Here is a 24,898-nt window from a genome sequence, read left to right on the forward strand (position 1 = left end):
TCCATTTATGTCTTTGTTTTAATGATTTTTTTTTTTTTAACGTTTCTATCATCAGACAAAACATTTAGGTAATGAGAAAATATTTCCAACAGTATGGATTTTGAAAATTAGTTGGAAGAAGGCATGTTCAATGTTATGATTTTTCCAATGCTGGGGCAGTTGAAACAGTGTGTTGTAGTGCACGTATCAACCAGTTACTTATGCAAAAAGACACAGTGAAGTAGGAAGTGAGTACAAACATTCAAGGCTGTAAAAATGCAGAATACTGACACGTGGCTGAAAAATGTACTTTTTTTTTTTTTTTTTTGTAATGCTCTTTTAGTATCACACAAAACTAGCAACTCACTTTGAATCATTCTTTGTCAGCAACCGTACTTCTGACCATATAAAATTATTAAATTTAATACAGTCTTCCAGTTGGAAGAGATATTAAGAGCTCATACCAAATGCTCAGATTTTATTAGCTTTGCTTGTTATTTAAGAGAGCTCTAAGGTACTGCACCAGTATCATATAGGGATTTCTTTTTAAAATTGATTTGTACAGAAACATGCAAATAGTAATGCATGAGGGCTCCATGTATTTGATTATAATTTAATATACTATTGATAGAGCACACCAAGCTTTTTTTTTGTTACATTTTATGCTGAACTGTTCCACTTCCACACCTACCAATTGCCATTACCGTTCTCATGGCTTATGATATAAAGCCAGAAAATGGAGAACATAAAAAAGTCTTTATTGAAAACATATATTAATGAGAAAAAAAAAACCAAACAACTTATAGATAGAAATATCTATCTACATATAATTAAGATTACCTGGCATTTATATCAGCATGAAATGTAAAAAAAAAAAAAAAAAAAAAAAAAAGTTCCCCAAATACCCCAAGATAGTAGGAAAACACTGTCAACTGTCACAATACACTCTTACACCAGTTTTGTATAAGGCTTCTGTTTTCCTGATGAATGGGACTAAACTTTTAAGTAGGTCTCTGTATACATTTTAGTCATAATAAGTGCTTTATGTCACAATATATTCTTAATAAAATAAAAACTCTTGTGCTGTAATTAAAGATAGCAAGTTACTGTTTAGACAAAAATGACCTTCTAGAGAATAGGCTGTGTCTAAAGTATAAGAAGTAGAATTAAGGTGCTTCCATATTTTCCTTTCATTCTTAAAAAGTACCACACATAAAGAGCTGCAATAATTGCTTGAGGACATGCTTTTCTTTGGCTTTTACCACATTTTTAATTGCAAGTGATCCTCCAGTACAGAATTTCGTATTCATTATTTAATTTTGTAAAAACTGTATTTTAAAACTTAATGAAACAAAATGTCAGATTTCCTTTGTCACAGCTACACTTTTTCTCTTCAGAATACCCATTTGCATCAAGCAATAACTGCAAGCAACAATAAATTTAAAGCTAGATTTTTGCATCTTGTAAACTGGGTACGACCAGAGTTACTGACAGAACCAGCTGGTAATGCAAGATTAGCAAATTCTTTGTATTCCAACGCGTTGCCATCTAATCTGTCCTGTTTCCTCCAACACATACTAACACAATGAAGCTGGACAATGGTTCAACAGCAAGTGCATGTGATAGTTCTGGCAAGACTATTTCTGTTTTGAATAAGCACATATTTTATCCGTGAGGGACTAGAAAAGCAGGGCCTTTTTCTTCAGGTCATTCCGCTTCCAAAGTGCCAAGCGATCAAACTCTTCGATGCTCATTTTGAAGACTTCCTGGAACTCCTCAGGGGACAAATGTCTCTTCAAAATGAAAACACAAAGGTATTATTAAACTCTTCTGTGCACAGGAATACTTCTACCTGTCTTAAGTTTTAAAATACATCACAACATCGTGCATTTGGAATTACATATGAATTCTCAAGTTCTGAGGAAAAAAAAAAAAAAAAAAAAAAAGTGCATCAAAACCATATTAGCTTAAAGCAGCTGGGAAATGAAATTCTTAACGTTAAGAATTTTGGAAAAAATAAGAATAAAAATCTTTCCAACAGAGTCCTAGCCATGAGGAAGTTACAATCTTTAGGAAAAGGATGTGTTTACACATGGTGTGTGATGACAGAGCACACTAAGACAAATTTAAGCTACTCCAGGATTTTAAAGAGCTCGATATCAGCATAATTTCAGAGCTGGATTTGTTTGTCCTTGATCTTTAATGAGAGTGGTGGACACCACACTGGTCTGCTAATAGCAGTCTTGTACAAAGGAGAGAGCACACTGATAAACTCTTAAATCCAGAATGCTATTATTCATGGGGTATTATTCAGTTGTATCAGAAAGCCAAGTCTGATATAGCTTTTTTGAAATGCCAAGAAGTATGTTTTTATTTAATGTTTTATATGTTTATATGTATGAATATGAAATGGGAGAACAGCATTAAGAATTTGAAAGAGATGGGATTATGAAAGTGTATAAAGTTTACCTAACAACTAGTAGTATATGCACACGTATTATCGGGTGAATTATAAAACAATACTGTAAAAAATTCTTCTGACAGCTATGAGCTAGCACTTCTTCATACATTTTAGCTTTATCAATGTTCTCTGTTTCCCCTGTGTTAAGTGCATGTCAACTAAAAGTGACAGATTCAACATGGTGAAAATTACAACTTTTAGGGGTTTTTTTAAGGATGGTTTCTCCTTTTCCATAAAGCTTTCCTTGAAATTATTTTGTTATCAGCCAAAATTAGGGCAGGCAGCATGCTAACACATCCTGATATTCCCACAATGGTTTAACTGACAATAGAGGACACAACCACACTGGCACTACACTACAAAGCTACATTTTGACCAAATTTAAAAGAAAATTCTACTTTCCACTTTTTAACAATGAATTTGCAATGTAAATTACACAAGGAAAATTAAAGAAATTGTTTTCAAGATATCACTACATTGAATTACCTTGAATGGTCATTGTAGGCCCTCATGGTTTCTTAAAAAAGGACAGACTTTTTTCCCCTTGAGATTCCACATATTCACAGCCACAGTGACTAAGAGTTTGGAACAGAGCCCTCATTTTTCTCTTGACCAATGAGAACAACCCAACATAAGCACTACACTTAGCACGGAACAAATGCACCATGCATATTTGGCAGAGCAGATCCTGTTTTGCATGGAAATGAGCAACATCTGACAATGTATTTTAGCAACAATTTCTGACAGAATTTAATTCTATGGGGTCTGGAAAGAAAAAGTAACTTCTCCTTGCACTATTTTTTGTTCATATTTTTCTGTTTACCTAGTAGACAAATTATAGCAAGCTTAATTTCTCTAAGCAAGAATAATGTCTATGGCCTGTGGGGTTTAAAAAGAAGTCTGGATAAGTAATATGGATCATATCTTGTTTTATCTTTCTTCTAGAATGTAGGTAATACTTGAAATGACACCTCAAGAGAAATTAATGAGAAACTGTTCTTCATACCCTAGAAGAAAATCAGAAAGCTTACAACCTACAGGTAAAACTGCTTTGACCATGATTCAAAAACATAGGAAAGTAAAATTTTGACAGGAATGTTTTCATCTTTTTTTTTTTTTTTTTTTTTCTTTTTCCTTTTTGAGATACTTCACAAAATTTCTTCCTGAGAATTACTATAAACACATCAGATCAACAGTAAAAGTCAACTCAGAGACAGCCAGCAGGTGCTACATCAGGACACAGATCCTGCCTGTGATATGTTGAACATTTGCTACATCTAATCTCCCCAGTCTCAGTGCAAGATCTGCTCTTCTCTCCAATCATTTCACTTCACCCTCAGAGCCTATGAGCTTTCAATCCGCATGATTCTATTCAAGCCAATATAAATTAAATGCACTCTTTATTCCTCTGCATATGCCCAGATGACATTCACCTTCCATTCCACTAGGCAGTTACTTTGCTTCTAATAGTCATTTTAAGGACTATGCTACCAGACCACAACATTAGCAAAGTTTCTTACTCCATCAATGTATTACTCACACTCAAAATTAATTCCAGAAGGCAAAATTAATTCAAAATTAGTTTGAACTCTATCTGAGGATACTGATCTGTGCCCAGCATAGCATAATTCCCACTGTTTTCCCTGCATCTCGGAAGCACTCACTGTCCTTTTTTAAACGTCTCGGGCTCCAGCTCTGGGACTAACCCTAGAAGCAGCAATGATTGCAGTTCTCTCTACAGATTTTAGAATAACCCTTGATCCCAGAGAGATGTCATCAAACTGGCGATACTTCAGATGAAAGTAACAAAAGGAATCATGGGTTGCTGAGTTTGATTTATGAGGAAAGACTAAAGGACCTAAGTATGTAAAAGCATAGCCAAATCACGACTAAGGGAAAATATGGTAAATGTCTACAAGTACTTAAAGGGTATAAACACCATGGGAATAGGCCAGTGTGGGAAGGTTATGTTCATGCTTTTCTTTATGTGACGTTAAATTTTGTCTGCACTGTTCTTGGATTTTCTTAAACCCTGCAACTTTCAGACAAAGTTGTTACCAAAAGCAGAGAACACAGGGCTAAGGAAATTTAGATTGTTTTTTCTTCTTAGCTATCTGAATATTAATTGGTCTTAGCCAAAATATTTTCATGCAGAAGCACTGCCTTGTCTCATTTCTCAAACAAAAGAAAGGAAATTGAAAATTATGCATAGAAAATAGAGCAAGATATTAATCTTGAGGTATGAGAGAAGGCATGCACAAGGCCAGGAACTTGAGTTTTGATTTCTCTTGTTTTCAGGTTTTGGATCAGCTTAAAATATCCATATCCAGCTAAGTCAATGCTGCATCATTGGGCCGTGAAATGAATGTCTCAAGTTTTAGTAAAATTAACATTCTTTTATTATTATTATTACTAGTGCTGGCCTTATTTCTAAGGTAGCCTGGGTTTTATACAATATGCCAGGAACAAGTTCCTAATTCCATTTGGCAAAATTTGACCATATTCATACTGTTGAATTCAATCTGCTTCTCAGTTCTTCATCAGTGGCAAAGTTGGGCACACTGTGGACACCGAGAATCACAGAATCATAGAATCATAGTATCATAGTCTCGTGCGGGTTGGAAGGGACCTTAGAGATCATCGAGTCCAACCCCCGGGTTTCGAGCCTCTGTGTAGCTTCTACCACTTGCACCACAGGGGGGACTCGAACTCCAGGCCCCAGTGTTGCAAGGCGGCATTTCTACCACTGTGCCACCGGGGCACATAGAATTGCTCAGGTTGGAAAATACCTACCTGATCAAGTCTAACCACAACCTAACCATTCTACCCTAACTCTAACAACCCACCACTAAATCATGTCCCTGAGCACCACATCCAAATGGAGTTTTAACAGAGTCAGTGATCATGACTAAACCTCTCTTGGAAGCCTATTCCAGTGCTTAACCACCCTTTCTGTATTTTTTTCCTGATATCCAACCTAAACATCCCATGGCACAACTGAGGCCATTTCCCCTCATCCTGTCACTGGTGAGAAGAGACCAATCGCCTTCCAGGTATTTGAAGAGAGCAATAACATCTCCTCTCAGTCTCCACTTCCCCAGACTAAACAGCCACAGTTTATTCAGTCTCTCTTTATAGGGCATATTTTCCAAGCCCTTCACAAGCCTTGTTGCCCTTTTTTGGACCTGCTCCAGCACTTCAATGTGCTTTCTGTACTGAGTTGCCCAAAACTGATCAAAGTACTCGAAGTGAGGCCTCACCAATGCCAAGTACAGGGGCAGGATGACTTCCCTAGTCCTGCTCACCACACCATTCTTGATACAAACCAGGATGCCTTTGGCTTCCTTGGCCACCTGGGCACACTGCTGGCTCATATTCAGCTGACTGTCCATCAGTACACCAAGGTCCCTTTCCATCAGGCAGCTTTCCAGCCACTCCTCCCCAAGCCTGTTGGGTTGCCTGTGGTTGCAACCAAAATGCAGGACCCGACACTTGGCCCTATTGAAACTCATACAATTTACCTTTGCCCATCCATCCAGTCCATCCAGGTCCCTCTGTAGTGCCTTTCCCCCCCAAATTGGTGTTATCTGCAAACTTAGTGAGGGTGAACTCATTCTCCTCTCCAAGATCATTGATAAAAATGTTGAATATGAGTGGCCACAGTACTGATCCTTGAGGACACTGCTTGTGACCGGCCGCCAACTTGATTTAACTCCACTGACCACAACTCTTTGGGCCTGTACTGTCCAGTCAGTGGCATATGTCCATCCAAACCATGGGCAGCCAGCTTCTCCATGAGGATGTTGTAGGGGACAGTGTCAAAGGCTTTAATGAAATCCAGGTAGACCATGTTGACAGCCTTACCTTCACCTACTAAATGCATTACCTTGTCATAGAACAAAATCAGGTTTGTCAAAAAGGATCTATCATTTGTAAACCCCTGCTGACTGAGCCTGATCCCCTGTTCAACCTTTAATTGATCCCTGATGGCTCCTGAGATTCTCCCTAGCCTTCCTCTTACAGCTGAAATATTTATAGAAATAGTTATTGTTGCTTTTCACCTTAGTGGTCAAGCTCAGTTCTAGCTGGGCTTTGGCCTTTGTAATTTTCTCCCTGCACGGCTTCGTCATAAGTTTCTTGGCCCCTCTTCCAAAGACCATAAACTTTCATTTAGTACTTGAGTTCCAGCCAAAGGTCTCTGTTCAGCCAGACTGGACTTCCCCTGTGACATGGGGTTGGTCAGGGCGTGCACCTTTAAAATAACTTCCTTTAAGTATTCCCAGCCTTCCTGGGCTCCAATGCCCTCCAGAACTACCTCCCAAGGGACTCCCTCAACCATTGTCCAAGGGATACTGAAGTCTGCCCTCCATAAGCCCAAGGTGGCAGTTCTGCTGACTCCCTTCTGTAGTTCAACAAGGATTGAACAATCTATCATTTCATGATCACTATGCCCCAGCTGGCCTCCAACCTTTACATGCTCCAGAAGCACCACAGGACCAGACCAAGGTCTTTTTCTACCCTCACTCTGAACTGGATGTGTTTAGGTTATCTCAAATTAGAAGCTGCACAGTGGTGTTAACAAGATACTGCCTAAAAGCATTTCTAAAAGATTATGTAAATAACTTCAAGACACTTATTCACTGAAATGGCTGCTAGACTGAAGCTTGCAACATCAAACATTTTCAGTATATTTAAGAGTTAATTTATCACACTAGAACAAACTACTGCATCATGTTGTTTTAAAACAATTGTATAAATCTGAGGCTTGTAAAGTCAGTACCACTCAGTCTTGTCCTGGATAGCACTTTGTGCCAGCTTGCATGGGAAATCAGAAAAAAGATTGCCAGAGTCAAATTCAGTGAAGTACAACATACATAAGGCCTGACTTGCATGACAGTGCACCATGAGAAGGGTAGTCGTACCTCTGTCATAATTACACAGCTAGCTCTCCTACAACACATATACACAATGGAAGTATTAAAAAACAAATTCCTTAATGGTATGATACAGAAATATATAATCAAGGACTGAGCTAAACCTCTTCAATGCACTGCAACCCTATAATGGAAGATCCTCACATTCAGTGATCATTAAAATGAGCGGTACAGATACGTGCTCATTTTTGCATTTCCCTGAAGAAAAGTAATTAACTGCACATTCAAATACTTGCTACACTGTGTTAACTCAGAAAGAAGCATTACTTTTTGCTGTAAATTAACAAGGCTTGTGTCTGTTTTTCTGTGCTATGTTAAAAAGCTGCTAATCATTCTAAATAGAGTTATAACGTTTATTTAATTCAGTGGGACTTTTTTAATACAACAATAACTGTGCTCTTAATGACATTCAGAGATCTTCAAAGTTAATACTGGCATTAGCATGAATAAGTCACCGTATGGGAAAATTTCAATTAACCTATAGTTGCATTGCACTAAGCTGTGACCAGGTCATGCTGCACAATGCATGTTTATTCTGTGCCAGTAATTGGATGGGAGTCCACAACTGAAAACCTGCTGATGTAGGAAGTTCAGATATCATACTTCCTCATGAGTCAATACCAAACCAATGAGCCAACACACTGGATGGCAGGAGGTGATGAGGTGAAGAAAAAAAAAAAAATCGAAGTCCTAATTCCTAGGGGTTATTTAAAGCTTCCAGTTTGATTTTGTTCTTGTTTTTGTTTTCATTTTTGTTACCTTATGTACATAGGAAGTGACAGCTGAACATAATATTGCCTTTGAGTGAATCCATAGTGACTCTTTCTGCAGTACTCCACTGTGCTGAGCGTATTATGCTGTGTGTAATTTTAATAGCTTCCCACTTAAATTATTTATTGTTTTGACTCACTGTAACATTTCAAAGTTTTGAATCCACAAAAGCCAAAACCAAAAGCCAAAGGATCTCTTCTAGAGCCTCCAAAATATAAAATACCCAAGCTATGCTGGGATTTATTGGGAAAAACTTAGCCACAGGAAAGCAGGCATTCATGTAAATAACCACATTTTAGCTCTTTAGGGTAGTTCAGAGTCTGTACAAGTGAGGTGTAACATTTATTTTTACATTACAATTTATGATGTTAGAAGTATCTGAACATTTGAAATAAAAATGGCCCTCCATTTTTTCTCCTTTCCTCCCCTGCTCCCATTCCATTCTCCTATGCCTCTAGATTTTTCACCAAATATAACTTTCAGATGCCTAAAAATAAGTTTTGAAAAAAATTCTCATTGACATACTAAATTCAAATCCTTATTTTGTATCCAGAACATTTCCACTCCTTTCTGCCACATTTCTGGGGCTCAGCAGACTCTTCAGAGGCTTCTTCTAAGCCTGCCATGTAGCTAGTTACAATTTTGTAATTAGCCATATGCCACATTCCCAAGGGAGTACTGAATATTATTCTACTCTTCCAAATAGTTAAACTTCATGCTCAATAAATATTTCAGACTATTAAGTAATAGTTATATGATGGGGAATGGGGAGAGTTAAGAAAAGGCAAGAGTTGCTACCTAATGAACTTTAAGAAGTATGTTAAAATAATGAGGGCAACTCCACTTACACTCAGTGATATCAATACCTTACCTATAATATCTTACTACATAGTAGAATACGGTAGAACCATTCTGAGGATAACTTGTGCCATTATACCATCGTTTAGCCAAATGAACTTTTTCATACTGCCCATTACCTAAGTCATTGCCCTCAACTTACTTCTGATAAAAATGTTCTGTCACTAAAAAATGATTCATAAATAAAACAAAAACTGTGAATTCATTGTGAATTAGGGAAATATATAGTATATATATAGGTGCAGTTTTCTTAAAAAAAGTAGAGGTCAATGCCTACTAAATTGTAGAATCCAATGACATAATTTATCATGTATTCATGGATGCTGGTGCTAGCACTTGCTTGGATATTTGTCCCAGATGCACAGCTGGAGCTCAGAGGTTTGGTTTCAAGTGATATATCTATGGTCTTTGGGACTGATCCAAAAAAAGTACACTGAAGTCAACATGAAACTTTCCACATGCACCCACTTAAGGTTCAAAATACTTTGTTCATAAGTCAGATTTTCCAGTTTCCTTTTCTTAGGTATACTTTAGATCTAACTCCCCTTCACTCTCACACTGTTCTCACTCTGGTAGGAATTAGCTTTTTCGTGTATCATGTCATTTCTAATGTGCAATTTCATTTCACAGTGGCTCCTTTCATAAGGACGTCGAAAACTGATATAGACATCCATCACTGATCACAATATAACCATATGCTTAGAATAAAACATAGCAAACAAACAAAAACCCACCAGGAAGGTTTTACGATTTAAATAGTGTGAAGTTCCACTAACATCTGTGAAGAGCACTGTTTCATACCAGGATATGAACTTCATTCCAAAAGAGCTCATATGGGCATCCTGGTCTAATGGTTGGTGACCCTGCCCTCAGCAGGGGGGTTGAAACTAGATGATCTTTGAATGGATCTTTCAACCCCGGACATTCTATGGTTCTACAATTCTCTGATCATCACTAATTCAGTCCAAAACTACAAACTGTGCTTCTCTGTGCTATAATACTCAACATTTTGGTTTAGCCTTCCTCATATACTCCTCATCTGACCACTAGAGAAAGTGGGACACACAACATTACTTGTACGACTGACATCTACAAGCTGAGGCTGTTTTAAACTCAGGCTGAATTACTGGAAGTCTTTCCTAAAATGATTACAGCTCAAATGGGTAGAACCCAGGGCAATTATTGAAGAAGAGCTGTTTTAGCTAGCTTAAAACAGATCCAGACAAGTAGCGTCAGGAGGAAAACAGTATTTGAATTAATGTGAGCGTTCTCTTCAAACAAGACCACACCCGTGTTTAAATCTCTGATTTCTATTTACAAGAGAACTAGGTGGCAGAGGAAAGCTTTCTACTTGACATTCCAGAGTATTTTTTTTCATTAGCAATTGTTTCAGTAAAGAATAAGCAGTTTCAAACAAAAGTGGAAAAAACTACCGTATTTCACAGGCATGAATGAGTAGTTCTTTTAACTCTCTGATGTTCAAAAGAAAAGGCTAAAGAAACTAAGATATATCTAGATAAGAAAATAAGACGAAAAATCTCAATTATGTATTCCAAATGGAAGACTAACTATGTTGGTTTTCAAAACTACTAGCCTGTGACCATGAAAGAAATCTTATCCTGTATGATAAAAGCAATTTCCGGAGAGAAAGAAATAAATCAGATCTATGCAGCTGTGCATGAACTGTCAAGTTGGATGTGAAGGCACTAAATTAACTCAAACTTCCGTGACTCAACAACTGGCAAAGCAATATCCAAACTAAGATAAAAATAACAAGTGCATTATATCAAGAGTCCAAGATATTTAAATGCTTAAAAGTGTCAATAAGATTTTCAAAAGCACCCACAATCATAAGCTCTGTTGGGAAAAAGAAAGATCATGTCAACAGTGCTGGGAAAAGAGCAGATAAAGAATGTGCTGATTTGTACCATGGAAAGGTGATGTCACCCCCAGAACCTTTTGCATATTTTTAACCCTTTGCATAATAAAATGATTTGTTAGATAAAATATTCCAATACTGATCAAATTACCTTCTTTCTCAAATGCTATTGCAGCAAACACAACTTAGAATTCTATTTTGTAAATTCCTCACACTGAATCTGTGTCTACACAGAATATGTAATGCTCAGCAAATTAAGGAGCTATGGAAATCTTCAGAACAGGGTTGACTTAAATCACAACATGGAGCACCTTATCTAGCTGAATTCATAGAATCACACAATCATAGAATCATTCATGCTGGAAGAGACCCTTAAAGGTCATCTAGTCCAACTCCCCACAATGAATCGGGGGACACCTACACCTCCATCAGGTTGCTCAGAGCCCCGACCAGCCTGACCTTGAATGTCTTCAGAAATGGGGCACCCACCACTCTGGGCAACCTGTTTCAGTGTCACACTACCACTATTGTAAAAAACTTCTTCCATATATCCAGTCTAAATCTACTCTCCTTTAGTTTGAAACCTTTCCCCCTTGTCCTTTCACAACAGACTCTGCTAAAATGTCTGTCAGCTTCTTTCTTGTAGCCTCACTATCAATACTGAAAGGCTGATATCAGGTCACCTCGCAGCCTTCTCTTACCCAAGCTGAACAGCCCCTGACCTCTCAACCTGTCCTCATAGGGGAGGTGTTCGATGTCTTGGATCATTTCTGTGGCCCTCCTCTGGCCTTCTCAATGCAGATCTTTCCCCTTACATTTAATTGTAATTTTTTTTCTGCAATTTTTGAATCGCATTTTGGCAATTCAGGGCCTACATCTGAGAAGGATGCCAAAGTATGTTGCTGACTTACATTCATCTCGTTTTCCAGCAGGACCTCAGGGTGTCTCCTGCAGAGCTGCCCCCCATCTTGTGCTGCTGAACAGTATTATTCCATCATAAGTGCAGGCATCTGGATTTTTTGTTCATGAGGTCACAGAATAGAATTATTGAATCATCAAGGTTGGAAAAGATCCCTAAGATTATCTAGTCCAACAGTCCACCTACCACCAATACTTCCCCAATAAACTATGTCTTGGCCACCTGGGCACACTGCTGGAAGAAATTTAACTCATATTTAGATCACTGGCCTGTCCCTTGGTGTAGAGGTGCTGCTCCCCAGAGCAACAGCTCCCTGTAGTTTGTCATCTTCAAGCAAGATGAGGATACAATTCCTTTTCTTCCCCCATACTGTATACTCCAGTCCTACATAATTGCCTAAATTAGGTTGTTCTTCATCATTTTTCATTACAATTGCCTGAGGAATGCTGCTCTATTCATCTAACATCAGAATAAACAGCAGTGTGGTGAAGGGAAACTTCTCAAAAAATTCCTAGACCAAATCCTTATCTTTAATAAATTCCTTGCATTTCTAATCAGCTTATAGTGAACAAAGATCCAGGATAATCATTCAAAAGTCAGAGTGCTGGTAATGTATTTAAAAATCAGCAGGTCATTTATTATAACTAGTGCTCAGTGTTGTATGTATTAGCTCACTGTTGGCATAAACATCTCCTCAAGGAGCACAAAGAGCTGAGCTACTTCTGCCTTACTGCTGAGTTAGAACAAGCAAACAAAAACATGCCGAGTGTTTCTACGGTTAGATATATGCGGTTATGGAGAAAATATTTCTATTATTTTAAAGTATTTATTACCAGTTGAGCCCTTCTAATCTCTGTGTGCCTCTTGGGCCTAGAAAAATATGCATTCTTACAAAAAAATACTAGCTCTAAGCCATGAAATGGATTTCTTACACAATAATTAATTTAAAAAATACTCAAAATGGGAGTAAAGTTAGCCAAACACTATCAAACCTTAAAACCCCACCCTCCTATAATCCTTGTTCTTTAGCTGAGGATTTCACTGCTTCCTCCCTTAATTTGATCCAAGGAGTTAATACCTTTTACGTGAGTTAACTTTTCAAGATAAGATCATACACTGCAGGAGATCTCTCTTGTAATAAGACATCAGAGAGCAATAACAGTGCCTTCTCCATGACATCTATGATGGATCATTCGAAGTTCAAAACCCTATTTCACATAGAGGAGTTTTATTTAAGTCAATTTGCAAGAACTCTTGAAGAAATATATCTTATACAGATTTACTTGTCTCATTACTGCTAAGTAGGACCAGGAAATTAGAGAATCACATAGAATCACAGGGTTGGAGAAAGTCTACAAGATCATCTAGTCCAACCATCCTCCCATAACTATTGCTACCACAAGCCACTAAACCATCTCTCATAGCTCCTCATCCAGATGCCTCTTAAACACTGCCAGGGATGGCGGCTCCACCACCTCCCTGGGCAGCCATTCCAGTGACTGACCACTCTCTGCGAGAAAAAGATTTTCCTTATGCCTAATTTAAATCTCCCCTGATGCAACTTGTGGCCATTTCCTCAGATCCTATTTGCTGTCTGGGAAAAGAGACCGAGCCCCTTCTCACCACAACCTCCCTTCAGGAAGTTGTAGATGTGATGAGGTCCCCCTTACTCCTCCTCTTCTCCAGACTAAACATAAGACATCACAGATAAGATTTTAAACATTCAGTACAAGACAAAATCACTCTTAGATCTGACAGTCAATTGAAACAAATGTTCTATATACCCTTCCACCGACACCACCTCTATCTTGTCCATATCCATCACAACCATGATGTTGAGATTTGAAGCAGTGAGAAGATAAGACTTAAGTCTGCAAAACAGATCTTAATAAAACTATAATATTAGAATTATACCAACAACTACTAAATGGGTCTTCTACTAGTGGACAGGGTACATGCATGTGTGTGCATGTGTGTTTAATACTGGTATGTTCCTGGGAAAACCTTTGAAACCATGTGGTCTTGGGCTCCTAAGTCCTGGGTCATGCCCAGCCCTGAAATCTGCAGAATGCTCAAGACAGAAGCTAAATTACAATCTTCTTCTTTTGCATCAGATACTTTGAGACAAAATGACTTTATACTTCGTTTCTATACAAAGTTCCTTACTTTCAGCAATTCTGTAATGCAAAAGAAAGCGAACAGGGAAGAGGAGAAGATGCTGGCAGAGAATGCAACAGTTTGCTCCTGTCTTTCAACTCCACATATGGTTTGAATGCTCAGATGAGTGCTGCCTATGTTTTTCCAGTAGTTATAATCCTTTTAAAATGCTGCTAATTTAATTGTTAAAAAAACTACCCATCCCTAATAAATGTAAGATGGTCTACAAATCTACAAAGGAGTTCTTTCTGCAGAGCAAAATGTTCAACACAGTGCAACAATCAGCAGATCAGCCTGATCTTCTTATCGCTTTTCTGGTGCAGGTTGGAAGCAGACCTTATTTATTGTTCTTTTGCAAAGCTCTGTGAGATCTTTGAAGTGGTCAGGCTTCTTAAGCCATGAGGCCCATAGCTGCACCTGGTGTGAAGCAAACTGAGCAAATCCAGTGTTAAACAAACAGTCTCAGCTGAGGACAGTGCAAGAGGTATTCATAGTGGCAGCCAGCACATGCATGATCCATCCAAAGCAAACTATATACGTCTTCTTAAGAAAGCAAGCTAGAGATGCACTTTCCATATAGACCAGCTCAAAGTCTTTAAACAAAGCCTCTATTATTTAATAGACATGCAAACATGTATGTACATAAAAGAATCCTTTATAAGATGCATCCAGATGAATACCCCTCCAGCTCCCTGTTCCTTCTTCTGGATTCATTAAGCTTTTATTATGGATCTGATGCCTTGCTATACCCCAGCTGAAAGCAGTGTATGTTTGAGGCTCTCTATCCCTTACAACCAAATCCATACCACTTGCTGGGTATTCAAGCAACAAACACATTGAAGCATTTAAGGAATGTACAGCATGTCCAAAACATACTATTAAAGTTTATTAATTTTTCTTTTCTTTTTTTTTTTTTTTTCAAGTGATCAAGTTAAAATAGTTTAAATTCATTTAAATATAAAGTTTCCCAAAAGTCTTAACATTGTTAAGTACACGGGCTTTTTTTGAACTCTCTTCTTTTTAATGGTAATTCACACAAAGGTACAAAAGTTTAATGATTTTGATGAGTCTTTACTCAGTCCTGTCATTGCGTAGGCAAAAAAATATATCTCATGAATTTTGCCTGAATATCAACTTCAGGATACAGCCTTTGGAAACTAACCTTCATGATAAGTTATGTCTGTATTACTCTGAATTTCACTACTACTCCTTGAGAGAGGTGGATGCTACTGTAAATGGATAATACATGCTTAAGCAATTATGTACCACACAGCCAAAGGGGAGACTGAATGAGAGAATGAAACAGAGACTGATCCATTTACTTGCAGGATAAATTGAAGGGTTTTGTTTGTTTGTTTGTTTGTTTAACTCTCGGGTTATTCAAACAGTTTCTTTTATAACAGGAACTTAAAAAAACTGGTTTCTACACATCTAGTTTGGACTTTCAGTATCCCATAAAACCATCCAAAAACTAATGGCTGTTATTAGTACTTCCGTGAAACACTGTTTTATCACACAATTGCCTGGTTTTGGCCACTCTGTTCCTTTCAAATGGCCTACATACTAGTGTTTTGAAAAAGAATGTAACATATAGTGCTATTTCTCTCTTCTTTCATTGGGTATAAGAATAGTGAAGGTGGTAAACAAAAAGGACAAAGCCTTGCAAAGCCATCAAGCAAATATAATTCCTACCTCCAGTCTGGTCCTGTCCACATCCTTGGGCAATTTCACACGAACTCGGTTTGTTACAATAAGTGTCTCATAAGGATAAATCTGTTAAAAAGACAAAAGCATATGAACTCAAGCCTAATCTGATTCTGATATGTGGAAATGACAGCATGTGGGACTTACTAATTTCAATGGTACATACTTGCATCCTCATCTGACAAGTATTTCACTGGGTCAAAATTGACAAAATAAAGTAAATAATAATAATAATAATAATAATAATAATAATAATAATAATAATAATAATAAAATAAACACATGTAACCTTGCTAGGAAGTGCTGAATCTGATTGTTCTTCCAGTGTTGGAAAAGCCCTTCTTACCTTGTATTCTGCAAGAGAACGAGAATAGATTCACAGTTTAGAACATATAGGCTTCTTTCAGAGTGACCATAATGAACATTTAGGTACACTGTTATCCTATTTGGCATCCTACTATATTTCTCTTATGGTTTTCAATAGGTTTTGGATAACTACATGTGTTAGAAGCATTTGACTCCATATAGCACTTATATAAGTCCCAAAAACCACGGTTTATTACAGAAAATCCATCTCTTGCTGCCACTCAGTGAATATGCCTGGTCAAATTGGGAATTTTGTGTACAGTTAAGTCACACTGTCATCTGAAAGTTCCACCCATATTTCTCTTTATGGAAAACAGTTACAATATATGGATAATTACAGGTATGTCATTTTGGGAACATACACAAAAATCATCAAGTTAATGCAGGTACTCCAAGATGCCAACATCCTGCACTTGGACTGACTGCAGTGGAAATAACAATAGAAAGGAGAACATAGAACAATTCTTTCTTTCTTTCTTTCTTTCTTTCTTTCTTTCTTTCTTTCTTTCTTTCTTTCTTTCTTTCTTTCTTTCTTCCTTCCTTCCTTCCTTCCTTCCTTCCTTCCTTCCTTCCTTCCTTCCTTCCTTCCTTCCTTCCTTCCTTCCTTCCTTCCTTCCTTCCTTCCTTCCTTCCTTCCTTCCTTCCTTCCTTCCTTCCTTCCTTCCTTCCTTCCTTCCTTCCTTCCTTCCTTCCTTCCTTCCTTCCTTCCTTCCTTCCTTCCTTCCTTCCTTCCTTCCTTCCTTCCTTCCTTCCTTCCTTCCTTCCTTCCTTCCTTCCTTCCTTCCTTCCTTCCTTCCTTCCTTCCTTCCTTCCTTCCTTCCTTCCTTCCTTCCTTCCTTCCTTCCTTCCTTCCTTCCTTCCTTCCTTCCTTCCTTCCTTCCTTCCTTCCTTCCTTCCTTCCTTCCTTCCTTCCTTCCTTCCTTCCTTCCTTCCTTCCTTCCTTCCTTCCTTCCTTCCTTCCTTCCTTCCTTCCTTCTTTTCCTATTTATTTATTTATTTACTAAGGGAACTGCTTGTGGATCTGAAGTAGTACAAACAAGAGTATTCTAGTCAGGGCAGTGTGTTACTAAATATGACTATCATGTGGTCATCTATTATCATATATAATGATGACTAAATGTGACCAGGACTGCCAGTATGTTTCCACAGACTTTTTTTTGTGATCTGAAATGAAAATCAGAGATAAGACTATTTTTCTTTCAAAATCTACACTGCCGGCTATTCAGACAAAGGTTTCTATCAATACAGAGCCATCAAGTGAAGCATTAGAGTAAGACGAAAAGAAAAAGTTAAGTGACTTGGAAACAAAATCCTTCTCTTCTCCATCAGAAGGTGCATGCTCCTAAATTTCTCAGTTCTTCTGCAAATTCCAACCAACTTAAGCTCACAGTCCTCTTAAACTGTTATCTAAATAATTCATAAAAAGAAATTCTGGTCTTTAAATTTGGAAAATTTCAGCACCGTTGCAGGACAAGCAAGAAGCACCATGAATGTTTGTGATTTTATTTTTTTCCTTTCCCAGTCAGATAAACTAATCAGGCCTTCAAGACATCAGATTCTTCCTCTCTTTGATATGAGAACACCACCTGCTCAGTAAAGAGAACCACTGGGGCTGTTTGCACACATTCAGGACACTGGCATAGACTCAACATTGTTAAACCACTGTATAATTCAGGACGTCACTCAAACCTTTATATTCAATCAGATAAAAAGAAGATTCTCCGTGATGGATGTGATACTGAGCTGGTTCTGTACCATCATTACATGAGCCATGAGAAGATAACAGAGCAGTAACCCTTTGGGCAAGAGGTAAACAAGCATCCTCAGAAGAAAAAAAAAAAAACATGGAGTAGAAATGCTACTGCAATGTACCTTTCATCCCCCAGCTTGCCTCCTGGTCTGTTTCATACGGGCCCATATTTTCAGGCTAGAAGAGAAGAAAAGGAGCAATGTAAAATACACACAGACACAAAGTATCCCTCTGCACACTGTTGAGAGGAAAAAGAGAAGACAAGTGGTAACAGAAAATCAAGATAAAGATCCTAGGGAGACTGAAAATAAACAAAGTTTCACTAGAACTTGACCTAATGCTCAAAGACAGTATCCAGAGCACTCACAGCATGCATCAGTCTAAAGGTACTGAAAAGGAGCTCTGCCTGCAGCAGAGGATGGATTGTCAATGAGTGTGTGCCAAACTAGCACTGTTGCTTCTCTTAGAGGTGTTTTTTCACCTGGTAGGTAAACGTTGTACCCACAACTAAGCTCATGAGAAACTGCAAGGCTTCTTACTGTTTGCTTTTATTAAATGACATATCACCAGGTTGGTTGATTAAAAATAACAAAACACAAAATACTCCTACAACACAGAGTGCAGGCACTCTGAAAAGAATTCTGGTCTAAAGGATTTGATTTTCAGCTTTCTTGCAGCTCTCAGACACCAGGCTGCACCTTTTAGATGGGACAAATACTGCCACCTGCTGCTTTCACATCACATTACATGGCTTAAGCCTGCAAAAAGTACCCCAAGCAATGCATCTGCACTTTCTGATGGCTTTGGCTCCTAAATGGGGACAGGTTTATCTAGATCTTCCCAAATTCATAAATCTAATTTGGTTACATTCTGTTGCTACTGGTTTCTTCAGAAAAGAACTCAAGCAATCAGGTACTTGGCACATCAACAGGCACAATTAGTAATGTAATATTAACTCAAAGGGATGGAAACTTCAGTAACTACAAAAAAAAAAAAAAAATCAGTTTAGGTGCTCTGTGACAATTACTTTCTCGTAGCTTCTTCTAATAACCTTCAGTTCAATTCATTACTGGTGGAGTTTAATCCCACCAAAATGGCTGAAGAGTCCCACATCTCTCAACATTTCCTCAAATGGGAGAAATGTCAGCCCCCCCATAATCTCTGTAGCCCTCCACTGGACTCTCTCTACAAGATTCCCGTCTTTCTCGAATTGAGGAGCCTGGAATTGGTAACAGTACTCCAGATGTGGCCTCACCAGGGCAGAGTAGAGGTGGAAGATCACCATCTTCACCCTGATGCCCACCCTCTTGTAAACGCACAGAGGATACCATTGGCCACAAGGCCACACTGCTGGCTTACGGCCTCCAGGACGCCCATGTCCTTCCCAACAGAGTTCCTTTTCATCATATCAACCTTTAAACTATACCGATGTATGCAGTTACTCCTCCCTAGGTGTAGGGCTCCACATTTGCCCTTGTTGAACCTCATCAGGTTCCTCTCTGTCCAACTCTCCTGTCTGTCCAGGTCTTGCTGAATGGCAGCACAGCCTTCTAGGGTCAGCAAATCCTCCCAGCTTTGTATCATCAGCAAACTTGCTGAGGGTGCATTCTATAGAATTCTATCTAGGTCACTGATAAAGATGTTAAACAAGACCAGTATTCCCTGGGGAATACTACTAGTTACAGGCCTCCAACCAGACACAGCACCATAGATCACAACCCAATGAGCTCCGCCAGTTGGTCAGATCTCAGTCCAACTCACTGCCCACTCATCTTCCTAAGCTTCCTCAAGTGGATGCTGTGGGAGACAATATCAGATGCTTTGCTGAAGTAAAAGTAAACAACATCCACTGCTGTCCCCTCATCTCTCCAACCAGTCATGACATTACAGAAGGCTGCCAGGTTGCCTGACCATGACTTCCCCTTGAATCCATTTGGACTACTACTGGTAACCTTCTTTTCTTCCACTTGCTTGGAAATGGCATCCAGAACAAGCTGCTCCATCATCTTCCCAGGGATGGAGGTGAGGCTGACTGGCCTGTAGTTTCTCACCTCCTCCTTCTTACCCTTTTTGAAGACTGGAGTGATTTTGGTTTTCCTCCAGCACTCAGAAAACTCTCATTGCTCCCCTCTGCCTTGTATGATGTGTGTGTATGTGTGTGTGTGTGTGTGTGTGTGTGTGTGTGTGTGTGTATTTAAGAAATGCTATGGATATGGGCTGCTCCACCTTCGCTCTAACATCATTACTTGCCTAATTAAAGGCTTAACCATCTCTATCATTAATTCAATATATACTATGGTCTGTTAATGTCCACATTTTGGACCTCGGTTAGTTTTGGGAGGACAATCAAGATTCCTAATGCTCATGGCACACAATTAAAATAAAAACCTTCAGTCTGACTCCTGCAGACAAAGCTTAACTCTCACAGGTTAAAAAGTTGTCAGGCAGGGTTGGTAGCCAAAACACCTGTGAAGCATTATCACTGTGTAAATTTTTATCTAGTTTTCTATTTATGATACACTATTAACTGGAATATACATTTAATTGTATACCTACCTGATGCAAGCCATTCCTTCCATAGCCAGGTAGAGAAGTAGATTTAGAATATGGAAATCCTGTAAAAGACATGATAGACAGCTACATCATTTGTGATATAAAGTTATATTTTTTATGTAGTCCTTTATAATCTACAAAACTGCAGAAATCAGGAAAATAGCCAGAAATATCAATTGCAGGGTAACTATGTACTTCCTAGTTATGGGATGAAGTACAGCTGAGTAGTACTCATCTTTTCTCTCTATGTCATGTACATGGGTACACATAACAATGTCTGTAAACCATAGCACAGCAGGATACAGTCACTGAAGTGGGCACAACAGAAGATTTGTGGGACTCACTTTATGGAAGCACCATGAAGCTACATAATGCAAAACAGATTTGAGAGCCTGTAAAATCTCAGCTCTCCAACTCAGTGCTAAACCATAACTTGAAAAATGAGGTACTATCATTTTAGAGTTATTCCACTTCTCACCATGATGTACGTGGTCTATTTTGGGGTTTGATTTTTAAAAGGGTTGATATCTTACCAATCAGTAAAGATAAAAAGAAACCGACAAGCAATGAACTTACACATTTTGCATTAAAATGAAAATGAAAGTATTACAGTGGAAATAAGTAAAAGGACAAATGCTGGAGGGAAAGTTTTAAGACAGATGAAATTCACAAAGTGATGTTACTATGAACAAACTGAATCTAGTACAGTGATGAAACTGCACACTCAGTAGGAAACAACTGAAATAGTCAGAGGGGAAAAGCTTAACTGTCTTACTTTTACTACCAGGAGTTTAACAAGAAAGTTTGGATGATCCCTTTGTGATAAAGGTACAAACAATGTTTCAGATCAGATTTTGGTTTATAAAAAATAATGATGTATAGAAGTGATAATATGAATGAGTTTACATTAAGCAGAAGATAAACAAAGGTTCTGTAATAAGCATTCCTGATTCCAGTAAAAGAAAGTTTGTTAATTCGAGGCAGAGTTAGTTGAAGTAAGTTAGCTCAAGAACTGAATGTACAAGGCTACTTGCTGCCAAAAATGCTGGCAATTTTTGTCCGAAGGGGAATACAGGAAGGGAATCCAGACACTACTGGATTAATCAGTACCCTAAGGAGATTATTAGGAATAAGTGTACAGAAAGAAAAACAAAAACAAAAACAAAAGATGGATCAGCACAGAGCTTAGGATGTGCTGAGATGAGGTGAGAACTGCCAGGAGTCAAACTGAGTTAAACACTGAAAACGATATTAAAACAAACAGCAAAAGGTTCTCCAGCTATACAAACAAAAAGAGAACAAGGAAAGAAGAAATGGGATCATTGTGTCACTACACAGGAGAGGGGAAGGAGAACCTAGGTGGGGCTCCAACACTAAATGACTATTGCACTTCAGCTTTCAGGAATAAATGTAGAGTGCTGAGCAAGTTCACGCAATTAGGGTAGGCAAATGAATCACCCTGTGATAGAGACATAATTCAAAGCACTCTGTACAGAAAACTGACAAGCTCAAATAAAACTGGAAGATTAACTTAAATCACCAGAGAATAACAAGTACAATTTTATGCTTAAGAAGAGAATAAGATACTCAGAACCTATCAGTTTGTTTCCAAGGGAAAACTTTATTAAGACCAAATAAAAACAGAAAATCAGTTATATTCATGTTGATTTTGATTCTTTTAATACAAGTTGCAAGACTCCCCTGCTAGCTCTCTTCACTAAAAGAAATAACTTCTTTGCAAAATAAATTTTATTGGAATTCATCTAATGAGTTATTACTAAAATCAGTATGTTGCTGCACAGGAAATTAAAGTAAAACCAGAGGACATGGAGTTTTTATCAGAGGAATTATAGGGCATGTAAGGAAGGAAAAAATGAAATATGAAAAACAAGTGGTGCGAACTAAGCAGCGCTGAAGGAGAAATGTCAGCATGGACTGGTGTTGAGTTGAAATCGCTTAATATTTTCACTAACCAAAAATAGTAATGGGCTAATAAACTTGACTGTCTACACAGAGTTATAAAGTATTGCTAATGTAGAGGAGGACTGGCGCATCATAAGGAGCTGGGACAATCTTAAACCTCAGAGAAATTGAAATGGGATGAAGTTTAATAATTAATGGGAAAAGTCATACACTTAGAGATTAATAAATACTCTACACTTCTACCATACAAGCTGAGATCTCATTATTTGGAGACAACAGGAAAGCAGCCAGCCTTAGTTATACAGCTCAATGATGAAGTGACCAAGGGCTATTAAAGTAAGCTTAAAAATGAGAAAAGTTGGAAACGCCTGTCTTGATACATTCCAAATATGGAAATAACTGCAATATTTTCAAGCAGTGACAGGACATCATGAAAGGATGTTCTCTTCAAGTGGGTTAAATAAAGTCACCAGGCCTTTAGGCCTACCAGATAAATGGGACAACAGAAGTTCATCATAAGAAAGATGGATTGATGGGCTCAACATTTAACCTAGCAAAATGAGGATGAAAGTAAAAGATGCTTTAGACACATAATCAACTGTCATCTGAGACGTGGTATCAACTATGTGCAGAACTTCTTTTGTTGGCCCCACTGGGGGCTCCCATGTATAATACAGGGATGGAATGATAAATTAGATTAATCATTTATCTCTTCCAGCTTGGAAACTATAAATCTACCATTGCTTGTTAACTGAATGGCACTGACTCCAGAGGACAAAGGGTGTAACTATACTCCTGCTTGGAAAAAGATGCCAGTGTTGAACATCAGCAATTTCTTGGCATCTTGGCTTGATGAGAGGTTGAGTAGGATTTGTTCCATCACCAAATAACCTTTCAAAGTTATCATGGAAAAATGCTCAAAAGCAAAAAGCACAATGTGAAAACAAACATCACTTCAGCATAAAGCAGCTCAAGTGTTGCCTCCCACACTGCCAGGACTGAGCCACATCCACAAACACAAGCGACATCATGTGGTTGGCTGGAAAAAAACCCTAGAGGTGAATTAAGCTGAAAGACATCAGATTAATCAAGAAAAGAACCAGTGACTCCAGTGTTAAGTTTGAGAAACTGGCAAAATCAAAGCACTCTTTTCCTCTAATTAGGTGTTATCTGAACTTCAGCAGCTACCTGATATAGCTAATGCTTCTTCCAATATGACATTCACTCTAGCCTAAATATTGTGAGGTTGCTTTTCAGTACATCAGGTACACATCAACAGTGAGAGTTACAAACCAGGTTGGATGTCTGCCTTCTTAGCTATGTGAAACAATGACTAATGTTAAAATATAAACTAGTAAGAATGTATGCATACAGAAATAAGACACATTTATGCACGTGGATGTAAGGAGTTGTTGCCACTATCGCTTAGTCTTCAACCAGGCTGCACACAAGCAAGTTCCACTCTAGATACCTGCCAGTCACACAAGTCCAAATGTATTATTTTGGACACATAGCTACAGAGATATGACTAAATATCTTCTAGAGCAGAATAATACTTCTTCAGTTTGCTCCTAGGTTGACAAACGAATGCAGAGAAGTTTGCATGGTGTATCTGAATACATAGCCAGAGGTTCACAGTCTGATGCCTGCTGACTCCTCCATTCTCTAGGTAATAATTTTGCACCAAACAAATATTTGAAAAATTAATTTTCTCTGCTTCTGACTATGCCACAGAGATGGGGCTTAATGTCAGAGTTAAAGATCTGGGCACTCTCAGCTATACACACAATAGGTAGAGAAGCCTAATGGCTATGCAAATGATAGGTGTTAGCTGCATAGGTGATCAGACCTAGGCTTTCCTTGCACAGGATATGCAACAAAACATCATGCAATGTTTGATGATGACTAAGGAATGAAATCCTTTCAGGTTAGACCAGTGTGACCGATTACCCAAAATAACTTCTTTTTTTTTTTTTTTTTTTTTTAATCTTGTTACTCCCTTGTGACAGACTTTGCATCATCTGTTTTTCCTCTTCCTTGCATAGCTAAGCCATAATTTCCTTAATAGAAGTTGATGGAGCCAGCTATCACATTACCAAAATGCCCACAAGACTGACATACTGGCCTTGCTGCCAGACATGCCTCACATTGGATACATTCCTTTGGAAAACTGCTTCCCCAACTTGCTCACCCCAGATGACCTTCTACTGCTGTATGGCATAAAGTGGGGGATGCAAGGAGGGAAGTGTCTCAACTATCTGTTAAGATTCACTTACGCCATTTTTCATCATTTATACAATGTAAATGTAAAGGAACACAGAGCAAAGAAATGTAGAATGTACTGGGTTTGTTCTGTTTTCTTTTGTTTTTGTGGTCTTCAGATCAGTTTTCAGAAATGAAATCTTCCCACTGTTCCACCTGGTTACTCAATATCTGGAAGGTTTCTGTGAGCTTACAGCTATGACTGATATAAAAACTCCTTCTCTAAATTAGTCCTCAGAGTAAGTGCACCTTTTACACTTCATCATGATACTGAAAAAATGACTCTACCAATACACAAAATGCAAATTAATTCTTGATACAATCTGCCTGAAGCTACTGCCCTGCTTATGGAAAATAATTAACATATACCTAGGTGCCTTTA

At 38.2% G+C, this 24,898-nt stretch overlaps 1 protein-coding gene across 35 annotated transcripts in view; it reads right to left on the minus strand.

The window, feature by feature from the left end:
* Positions 1 to 24,898, minus strand: part of ABLIM2 (actin binding LIM protein family member 2) — a 133,827-nt gene continuing 108,929 nt past the window's right edge. For all 35 annotated transcript variants that reach the window (XM_085547425.1, XM_085547420.1, XM_085547415.1 and 32 more), the window contains 5 exons: positions 20,335 to 20,393; positions 17,901 to 17,955; positions 15,952 to 16,016; positions 15,651 to 15,731; positions 1 to 1,772 (listed from right to left, as the gene is read on the minus strand). In XM_085547425.1, the coding sequence (XP_085403551.1) occupies positions 1,659 to 1,772; positions 15,651 to 15,731; positions 15,952 to 16,016; positions 17,901 to 17,955; positions 20,335 to 20,393 (374 nt within the window). In that variant the 3' untranslated portion in view covers positions 1 to 1,658. The remainder of the gene's footprint in view (positions 1,773 to 15,650; positions 15,732 to 15,951; positions 16,017 to 17,900; positions 17,956 to 20,334; positions 20,394 to 24,898) is intronic.

This window comes from Coturnix japonica, chromosome 4 (assembly GCF_054131305.1).
Source record: "Coturnix japonica strain WE chromosome 4, WE-NBRP24, whole genome shotgun sequence".
Lineage (NCBI taxonomy): Eukaryota > Metazoa > Chordata > Aves > Galliformes > Phasianidae > Coturnix > Coturnix japonica.